The sequence below is a fragment of the Triticum dicoccoides genome, chromosome 4B, assembly GCF_002162155.2.
Source record: "Triticum dicoccoides isolate Atlit2015 ecotype Zavitan chromosome 4B, WEW_v2.0, whole genome shotgun sequence".
Lineage (NCBI taxonomy): Eukaryota > Viridiplantae > Streptophyta > Magnoliopsida > Poales > Poaceae > Triticum > Triticum dicoccoides.
The window spans coordinates 653,795,287-653,805,323 of NC_041387.1; the positions used below are offsets into that span (position 1 = coordinate 653,795,287).

Below are 10,037 nucleotides of genomic sequence, written 5' to 3' on the forward strand. Positions count from 1 at the left end.
GACAATTCCGTGCGGAGAATAGCTTTCTCCGCAGGGAGGGTTATGACGCCCATGCTCCCTGTTGGAACCACAATCCGTATGAACCCTGTTGGAACTTGTAGTCATCTGGTTTCTGTCAACCGTGTTGTTGGCCAGGTTGAGCTGAAGTGTGCCCCCTGAACCATCAGGATGAGGTCCATCTAATACAACAAATGCCACAGAGTATATATGTTAGCGAATATCGAAAGCAAGAAGATGTGTGTAATTAATTGCTGAATGGGTGCATGAGGAACAGAGAACTAGCTGAGCGAACCTGGAGCTGGTGGAGCCTGCTCGGCGGCCGTAGCGTCTCTGGCTACTTGAGCAGCTGGATCAAAACCACGATTGGGCTTGGTCTTTCTCTTGGGTCGTGTCGAGCCATTCTCTTCGGCCTTGGAGTCCTGGGACGCACCAGGGGACGTGACAATTCCGTGCGGAGAATAGCTTTCTCCGCAGGGAGGGTTATGACGCCCATGCTCCCTGTTGGAACCACAATCCGTATGAACCCTGTTGGAACTTGTAGTCATCTGGTTTCTGTCAACCGTGTTGTTGGCCAGGTTGAGCTGAAGTGTGCCCCCTGAACCATCAGGACGAGGTCCATCTGATACAACAAATGCCACAGAGTATATATGTTAGCGGATATCGAAAGCAAGAAGATGTGTGTAATTAATTGCTGAATGGGTGCATGAGGAACAGAGAACTAGCTGAGCGAACCTGGAGCTGGTGGAGCCTGCTCGGCGGCCGTAGCGTCTCTGGCTACTTGAGCAGCTGGATCAAAACCGCGATTGGGCTTGGTCTTTCTCTTGAGTCGTGTCGAGCCATTCTCTTCGGCCTTGGAGTCCTGGGACGCACCAGGGGACGTGATAGTTCCGTGCGGAGAATAGCTTTCTCCGCAGGGAGGGTTATGACGCCAATGCTCCCTGTTGGAACCACAATCCGTATGAACCCTGTTGGAACTTGTAGTCATCTGGTTTCTGTCAACCATGTTGTTGGCCAGGTTGAGCTGAAGTGTGCCCCCTGAACCATCAGGACGAGGTCCATCTGATACAACAAATGCCACAGAGTATATATGTTAGCGGATATCGAAAGCAAGAAGATGTGTGTAATTAATTGCTGAATGGGTGCATGAGGAACAGAGAACTAGCTGAGCGAACCTGGAGCTGGTGGAGCCTGCTCGGCGGCCGTAGCGTCTCTGGCTACTTGAGCAGCTGGATCAAAACCATGATTGGGCTTGGTCTTTCTCTTGGGTCGTGTCGAGCCATTCTCTTCGGCCTTGGAGTCCTGGGATGCACCAGGGGACGTGACAATTCCGTGCGGAGAATAGCTTTCTCCGCAGGGAGGGTTATGACGCCCATGCTCCCTGTTGGAACCACAATCCGTATGAACCCTGTTGGAACTTGTAGTCATCTGGTTTTTGTCAACCGTGTTGTTGGCCAGGTTGAGCTGAAGTGTGCCCCCTGAACCATCAGGACGAGGTCCATCTTATACAACAAATGCCACAGAGTATATATGTTAGCGGATATCGAAAGCAAGAAGATGTGTGTAATTAATTGTTGAATGGGTGCATGAGGAACAGAGAACTAGCTGAGCGAACCTGGAGCTGGTGGAGCCTGCTCGGCGGCCGTAGCGTCTCTAGCTACTTGAGCAGCTGGATCAAAACCACGATTGGGCTTGGTCTTTCTCTTGGGTCGTGTCGAGCCATTCTCTTCGGCCTTGGAGTCCTGGGACGCACCAGGGGACGTGACAATTCCGTGCGGAGAATAGCTTTCTCCGCAGGGAGGGTTATGACGCCCATGCTCCCTGTTGGAACCACAATCCGTATGAACCCTGTTGGAACTTGTAGTCATCTGGTTTCTGTCAACCGTGTTGTTGGCCAGGTTGAGCTGAAGTGTGCCCCCTGAACCATCAGGACGAGGTCCATCTGATACAACAAATGCCACAGAGTATATATGTTAGCGGATATCGAAAGCAAGAAGATGTGTGTAATTAATTGCTGAATGGGTGCATGAGGAACAGAGAACTAGCTGAGCGAACCTGGAGCTGGTGGAGCCTGCTCGGCGGCCGTAGCGTCTCTGGCTACTTGAGCAGCTGGATCAAAACCGCGATTGGGCTTGGTCTTTCTCTTGAGTCGTGTCGAGCCATTCTCTTCGGCCTTGGAGTCCTGGGACGCACCAGGGGACGTGATAGTTCCGTGCGGAGAATAGCTTTCTCCGCAGGGAGGGTTATGACGCCAATGCTCCCTGTTGGAACCACAATCCGTATGAACCCTGTTGGAACTTGTAGTCATCTGGTTTCTGTCAACCATGTTGTTGGCCAGGTTGAGCTGAAGTGTGCCCCCTGAACCATCAGGACGAGGTCCATCTGATACAACAAATGCCACAGAGTATATATGTTAGCGGATATCGAAAGCAAGAAGATGTGTGTAATTAATTGCTGAATGGGTGCATGAGGAACAGAGAACTAGCTGAGCGAACCTGGAGCTGGTGGAGCCTGCTCGGCGGCCGTAGCGTCTCTGGCTACTTGAGCAGCTGGATCAAAACCACGATTGGGCTTGGTCTTTCTCTTGGGTCGTGTCGAGCCATTCTCTTCGGCCTTGGAGTCCTGGGACGCACCAGGGGACGTGACAATTCCGTGCGGAGAATAGCTTTCTCCGCAGGGAGGGTTATGACGCCCATGCTCCCTGTTGGAACCACAATCCGTATGAACCCTTTTGGAACTTGTAGTCATCTGGTTTCTGTCAACCGTGTTGTTGGCCAGGTTGAGCTGAAGTGTGCCCCCTGAACCATCAGGACGAGGTCCATCTTATACAACAAATGCCACAGAGTATATATGTTAGCGGATATCGAAAGCAAGAAGATGTGTGTAATTAATTGGTGAATGGGTGCATGAGGAACAGAGAACTAGCTGAGCGAACCTGGAGCTGGTGGAGCCTGCTCGGCGGCCGTAGAGTCTCTAGCTACTTGAGCAGCTGGATCAAAACCACGATTGGGCTTGGTCTTTCTCTTGGGTCGTGTCGAGCCATTCTCTTCGGCCTTGGAGTCCTGGGACGCACCAGGGGACGTGACAATTCCGTGCGGAGAATAGCTTTCTCCGCAGGGAGGGTTATGACGCCCATGCTCCCTGTTGGAACCACAATCCGTATGAACCCTGTTGGAACTTGTAGTCATCTGGTTTCTGTCAACCGTGTTGTTGGCCAGGTTGAGCTGAAGTGTGCCCCCTGAACCATCAGGACGAGGTCCATCTGATACAACAAATGCCACAGAGTATATATGTTAGCGGATATCGAAAGCAAGAAGATGTGTGTAATTAATTGTTGAATGGGTGCATGAGGAACAGACAACTAGCTCAGCAAACCTGGAGCTGGTGGAGCCTGCTCGGCGGCCGTAGCATCTTTAGCTACTTGAGCAGCTGGATCAAAACCACGATTGGGCTTGGTCTTTCTCTTGGGTCGTGTCGAGCCATTCTCTTCGGCCTTGGAGTCTTGGGAAACACCAGGGGACGTGACAATTCCGTGCGGAGAATAGCTTTCTCCGCAGGGAGGGTTATGACGCCCATGCTCCCTGTTGGAACCACAATCCGTATGAACCCTGTTGGAACTTGTAGTCATCTGGTTTCTGTCAACCGTGTTGTTGGCCAGGTTGAGCTGAAGTGTGCCCCCTGAACCATCAGGACGAGGTCCATCTAATACAACAAATGCCACAGAGTATATATGTTAGCGAATATCGAAAGCAAGAAGATGTGTGTAATTAATTGCTGAATGGGTGCATGAGGAACAGAGAACTAGCTGAGCGAACCTGGAGCTGGTGGAGCCTGCTCGGCGGCCGTAGCGTCTCTGGCTACTTGAGCAGCTGGATCAAAACCACGATTGGGCTTGGTCTTTCTCTTGGGTCGTGTCGAGCCATTCTCTTCGGCCTTGGAGTCCTGGGACGCACCAGGGGACGTGACAATTCCGTGCGGAGAATAGCTTTCTCCGCAGGGAGGGTTATGACGCCCATGCTCCCTGTTGGAACCACAATCCGTATGAACCCTGTTGGAACTTGTAGTCATCTGGTTTCTGTCAACCGTGTTGTTGGCCAGGTTGAGCTGAAGTGTGCCCCCTGAACCATCAGGATGAGGTCCATCTAATACAACAAATGCCACAGAGTATATATGTTAGCGAATATCGAAAGCAAGAAGATGTGTGTAATTAATTGCTGAATGGGTGCATGAGGAACAGAGAACTAGCTGAGCGAACCTGGAGCTGGTGGAGCCTGCTCGGCGGCCGTAGCGTCTCTGGCTACTTGAGCAGCTGGATCAAAACCACGATTGGGCTTGGTCTTTCTCTTGGGTCGTGTCGAGCCATTCTCTTCGGCCTTGGAGTCCTGGGACGCACCAGGGGACGTGACAATTCCGTGCGGAGAATAGCTTTCTCCGCAGGGAGGGTTATGACGCCCATGCTCCCTGTTGGAACCACAATCCGTATGAACCCTGTTGGAACTTGTAGTCATCTGGTTTCTGTCAACCGTGTTGTTGGCCAGGTTGAGCTGAAGTGTGCCCCCTGAACCATCAGGACGAGGTCCATCTGATACAACAAATGCCACAGAGTATATATGTTAGCGGATATCGAAAGCAAGAAGATGTGTGTAATTAATTGCTGAATGGGTGCATGAGGAACAGAGAACTAGCTGAGCGAACCTAGAGCTGGTGGAGCCTGCTCGGCGGCCGTAGCGTCTCTGGCTACTTGAGCAGCTGGATCAAAACCGCGATTGGGCTTGGTCTTTCTCTTGAGTCGTGTCGAGCCATTCTCTTCGGCCTTGGAGTCCTGGGACGCACCAGGGGATGTGATAGTTCCGTGCGGAGAATAGCTTTCTCCGCAGGGAGGGTTATGACGCCAATGCTCCCTGTTGGAAACACAATCCGTATTAATCCTGTTGAAACTTGTAGTCATCTGGTTTCTGTCAACCGTGTTGTTGGCCAGGTTGAGCTGAAGTGTGCCCCTTGAACCATCAGAACGAGGTCCATCTGAAACGGCAAATGCCACGGAGTATATATGTTAGTGGATATCGGAAGCAAGGTGTGTGTAATTAATTACTGAATGGGTGCATGCGGAGTAGAGAAGTAGCCGAAACCTGTAGCTGGTGGTGGCTGCTCGACGGCCGAAGCGTGTCCGGGCACCGGAGCAGCTGGAGGCGTAACAGTTCTTGGCCTGACGCTCAGCAGACGTCGATTCCCGTGCGACATGACTTGCTGGGAGCGCATATGTGCCGCCATTGATTCTCACTTGCTAGCTAGGCAAAGGACAGCTTAGTACTCGATCAGTACTTAGTAGTAGGTGCCTAGGTGGTTCTGTCACTGATGACTGCCTCCACACAAGCCGCCTGCATGGGTACTTATACATGCAGAGGTTAATCTCACCAAAGAATACTCAGGCACTCAGCTGAGCTACCCATCTCATTCTTACCCAGTGAACTACCACACGCGTTCGACTGGTCAAAACGACGACTAACAAATAATGAATAGTTAAAGAGGGAATACCAACCAGCTGGCTCATACCACCGTGTGCGAAGACGAAGACGAAGACGAAGACGGAGACTATGCCACATCAGACCATGCCCGTCAAAGAATAGAGAGAAGACTGCACTTCAGACAAAAAATTGTGTCGCTGGCACAGCAGTTTGGCTCATTCCAGATTTCATTTTCGGAGTTGCTGGCTAGTAGCTATTGCTTCCATAAGATTTCTTTTAAGTCACACTCATCTGAGTCAAGTAACTCCATCTACCGGATTCGTATTTTGAGTTCTATATTCCCACATGAAGATGCCATCTAGTTTGGCTGGAGAGGATCCCAACCAAACCATCTTTGAAACTCTGCTCTCTCTCCTGTGAGGAAGCTGCTTCTCGCCTCATTATTCAACTGTCTTGCTTCCAGCACGAGTGGTCAGTCAATTATATGGTTACCCTAAGCTAGGTCTTGTCTGTGAGTCCACATTACTGCAAAATATTCTTTTTTTATCGTTCGTCACTTGGCTGAGTGTGTGTGCCAGCATCATCAGTGCCATCACACATTCGGTCACAGTGTTGCGGAACATATTGCACATATTGACTTGGGTAGGTCATTCCTTCCTCGCCACTTTCCAAGCAAAGATGCCGGCCTTCTATTTAAAGTGGGTGAGCTATCAAACATCCTCTGCAAAGCGAGAGCTTCCATTCATCCCGGCTGATAGCAGAGTAATGGCAACTTTGTTGTTTCCAGGTCTCGTTTGGTTTCTCTGCCTTTTCCTGGGCTTCTCTTGCAGCCTACCATTATTAGGCATCTGCAATGAAACGCAGAGTGATAGAGAAGCCCTCCTCTGCTTCAAATCACGGCTCTCAGCACCCGCCGGAGTTCTACCTTCATGGAGCAACACATCCATGGAGTTCTGCGACTGGCACGGGATCACGTGCAGCGCGACATCCCCCCGGCATGTCGTTGCGCTGGACCTTGAATCCCAAGGCATCTCAGGCACCATAGCACCTTGTATCGCCAACCTCACTTGGCTGGCAAGGCTCCAGCTGTCCAACAATAGCTTTGGTGGCGGTGTGCCGTCCGAGCTTGGCCTCCTGAGCCGACTCACCAACCTCAACCTCAGCATGAACAGTTTGGAAGGTAACATCCCACCTGAACTCTCTGCATGTTCCCAGCTCCAAATTCTGGGCTTGTGGAACAATTCCCTCCATGGAGAGATCCCACATAGCCTTAGCCAATGCAAGCGCCTTCAAGAGATTAACCTTGGCAATAACAAGCTCCAAGGGAGCATCCCTCCTGCTTTTGGAGACCTTCCTGAGCTGCGCATACTGGTTCTCGCCGAAAATACGCTTACTGGCACCATACCGTTGTCTTTGGGCAGCAGTCGTCATCTTATGTATGTCGATCTCGGGATCAATGCTCTTGGAGGGGTCATCCCGGAGTCCTTGGCAAATAGTTCATCTCTGCAAGTACTTAGGCTCATGAGCAATAGTCTTACCGGAGAACTCCCAAAGGCTCTCCTCAACACTTTGTCACTAGGTGCCATTTGCCTCACAAGAAACAATTTTGTTGGTTCCATACCTTCTGTTACTGTCACCTCTTCCCCTCTTAAGCATCTCTATTTAGGGGAAAACAATCTTTCAGGAAGAATACCTTTCTCACTAGGGAACCTTTCCTCCCTACTTCATCTTCATCTCACAAACAATCATTTAGTTGGGAGCATCCCGGAGAGCTTAGGTTATATTCCAACATTAGAGAAATTGGTCTTGAGTGCAAACAACTTATCTGGACCGGTTCCACCATCTATCTTCAACATGTCATCCCTGAAAAGTCTCGCCGCATTCGACAACTCACTTGTCGGAAGATTACCCTTCGACATCGGCTACACCCTCCAAAATATTGAGTACTTAATACTCACGGGGAACAATTTTGATGGACCAATTCCAGCCTCTCTTCTCAAAGCTTACCGCCTACGCTGGCTTCTCCTTAATAGTAATAGATTTATTGGATCCATACCATTCTTCGGTTCATTGCCAAATTTGGTGCGTCTCGATTTGGCATGCAACAAGCTAGAAGCAGATGATTGGGGATTTGTCTCTTCACTATCTAACTGCTCCAGATTGTACATGCTGGCCCTGGATGGAAACAATCTTAATGGGAAATTGCCAAGTTCTATTGGAAATCTTTCAAATAGTCTTGACTCGTTGTGGCTGAATAGCAACCAAATTTCTGGACCTATACCACCGGAGATTGGCAACCTTAAGAGCCTCAGTACATTGTACATGGATTACAATTTTTTCACTGGTAATATACCACCAACAATTGGGAAATTGTACAAATTGGTCGAGCTATCCGTTGCGCATAACAGGCTTTCAGGTCAGATTCCAGATACTGTTGGCAATCTTGTCCAGCTGAGTATGCTGGAATTGGATCATAACAGCTTCAGTGGAAGAATACCTGCAAGTATAGCACGATGCACTCAACTCACCATACTCAACCTTGCTCACAACTCACTAGATGGGCGTATACCAAGTAAAATCTTGACAATCTCTACGCTTTCTAAAGAGCTGGACTTGTCAAACAACTACTTGTCTGGAAGAATGCCAGATGAAGTTGGAAGTCTCCTTCATCTGAAGAAAATCAACATGTCAAATAACAGGTTGACTGGCAACATACCATCAACTCTCGGCCAGTGTGTTGATCTGGAGTATCTTGAGATGCAAAACAACTTCTTTGCAGGAAGAATTCCACAAACATTTTCCAACTTAGTCAGCATAAAACACATGGATATTTCTGGGAACAATTTGTCTGGAAAAGTACCAGAGTTCCTCAAATCCTTGAAATCACTGCAAGGCCTGAATTTATCCTTTAACCATTTTGATGGAGCAGTTCCGACAGGTGGTGTTTTTGACAACATTGGTGCAGTTTCACTCCAAGGAAATGATCATCTGTGTACAATTATCCCGATGAGAGGTATGTCTCTTTGTATGGCTCTGTCTGACAGCAAAAGAAAGCAGAAGCCACTGGTTCTAGTCCCAGTGATTCTATTGCCAATTGTTGTTGCCACTGCAATCCTTTTCTCTTGCATGGCAACAATTTATAGGAGGAAACGGATGCAAGCAAATCCCCATTTGCAACATGACAATGAGCACGTAAAGAAGCTAGAGAAGATATCATTTGAGAAGATATCATATGAAGACTTGCTAAGGGCAACTGATAGGTTTTCTTCTGAAAACTTAATTGGTTCTGGATCATTTGGAAGGGTTTATAAGGGAAGTCTGCAGTTTCAAGCAGATCAAGTTGCCATCAAGATTTTTGACCTTGACATTAATGGGGCAGATAGGAGCTTCATAGCAGAGTGTGAAGCCCTAAGAAATGTTCGCCATCGGAATCTTGTAAAAATCATTACCTCATGCTCTTCTGTGGATCATACTGGGGCAGATTTCAAGGCCCTAGTGTTCCCATACATGCCAAATGGGAATCTAGAAATGTGGTTACATCTAAAAGATCCTGAAGATGGTGAAAAGAATATTATGAGTTTAAGCCAAAGGACTAACATAGCCTTGGATGTGGCAGTTGCTTTGGATTATCTTCACAATCAGTGTGCTCCTCCAGTTATACATTGCGACTTGAAGCCAAGCAATATTCTTTTGGGCCTTGACATGGCTGCGTACGTCATCGACTTTGGCCTAGCAAGATTCTTGTTCAGCACAGCAAATGCACATCAAGATAGTTCAGCAAGTTTAAGACACTTAAAAGGGACCATAGGATACATCCCACCAGGTGAGATAAGCTTTTTTGCAAGATCTTGTTTCTGTTTGTTCGTTATATAGAGTTGTACAAATAATGATGATTCTGTAATGTTATTATGTCTTTTTACATGTAAACGCAGAGTATGGAATGAGCGAAGAGATATCAACCAAGGGTGATGTCTATAGCTTCGGAGTGCTCCTATTACAACTGATAACAGGGCGTAGTCCAACTGATGAAAAATTTAACGATGGTATAAGCCTTCATGAATTTGTTGATAGAGCATTTACGAAGAATATTCATGAGGTTGTTGACCCTACAATGCTACAAGATAACAGCAATGCTTCTGACATGATGGAGAATTGCGTTGTTCCACTTCTAAGAATAGGCCTCTCTTGCTCCATGACATCACCCAACGAGCGGCCGGGCATGGGACAAGTTTCTACTGAGATACTTAGAATAAAGCATGTGGCCTCAGACACATGCATGTCTGATGAAGCAAAGAATTGGCAGGATAGTAGGAAGCAACAGAAGTTCATGTAAAGATGAATAGTAATGTACTTTTTTTTTCTCCTTTCTGAATCCAGTTTGAGTCATTTCAGAGGTAGCTAATACATCCATGTCAAATTAGGGGATGTGTCCTAATTGTTCTGCTAATGTATGTTTTTATCTATACAAAGTAGGGAATGTGTCCTTCTGAGTTAGAGCAAAGATATCTACTTATACATGGGGTGGAGAGGAATGAAGAGCATAATGGCACATGTATATCGTATATGGACAAGCAA

General features: G+C 48.0%; 2 protein-coding genes across 2 annotated transcripts in view; one reads left to right on the forward strand and one right to left on the reverse strand.

Annotated features, from left to right (window-relative positions):
- Positions 1–5,268, reverse strand: part of LOC119292980 (hornerin-like) — a 14,105-nt gene extending 8,837 nt beyond the window's left edge. The window contains exons 1-13 of the mRNA XM_037571608.1: positions 5,127–5,268; positions 4,693–5,019; positions 4,253–4,579; positions 3,813–4,139; positions 3,373–3,699; positions 2,933–3,259; positions 2,493–2,819; positions 2,053–2,379; positions 1,613–1,939; positions 1,173–1,499; positions 733–1,059; positions 293–619; positions 72–179 (exon numbers count right to left, since the gene is read on the reverse strand). Of these exons, the coding sequence (XP_037427505.1) occupies positions 72–179; positions 293–619; positions 733–1,059; positions 1,173–1,499; positions 1,613–1,939; positions 2,053–2,379; positions 2,493–2,819; positions 2,933–3,259; positions 3,373–3,699; positions 3,813–4,139; positions 4,253–4,579; positions 4,693–5,019; positions 5,127–5,268 (3,847 nt within the window). The remainder of the gene's footprint in view (positions 1–71; positions 180–292; positions 620–732; positions 1,060–1,172; positions 1,500–1,612; positions 1,940–2,052; positions 2,380–2,492; positions 2,820–2,932; positions 3,260–3,372; positions 3,700–3,812; positions 4,140–4,252; positions 4,580–4,692; positions 5,020–5,126) is intronic.
- A 1,124-nt stretch (positions 5,269–6,392) lies between these two features.
- LOC119294189 (receptor kinase-like protein Xa21) lies at positions 6,393–9,795 on the forward strand. The gene is made up of 2 exons (XM_037572426.1): positions 6,393–9,285; positions 9,395–9,795. Exons 1-2 carry the CDS (start codon positions 6,408–6,410, stop codon positions 9,793–9,795), a joined length of 3,279 nt encoding a protein of 1,092 aa, XP_037428323.1. The 5' UTR covers positions 6,393–6,407.
- The last annotated feature ends 242 nt before the right edge of the window (positions 9,796–10,037 follow it).

Bases quoted from the DNA above. Each gene is read 5' to 3' on its own strand.
- LOC119294189 (XM_037572426.1), top strand. From the start codon at position 6,408: ATGGAGTTCTGCGACTGGCACGGGATCACGTGCAGCGCGACATCCCCC. The intron at 9,286-9,394 runs GTGAGATAAGCT...ATGTAAACGCAG, and splicing joins CATAGGATACATCCCACCAG to AGTATGGAATGAGCGAAGAG.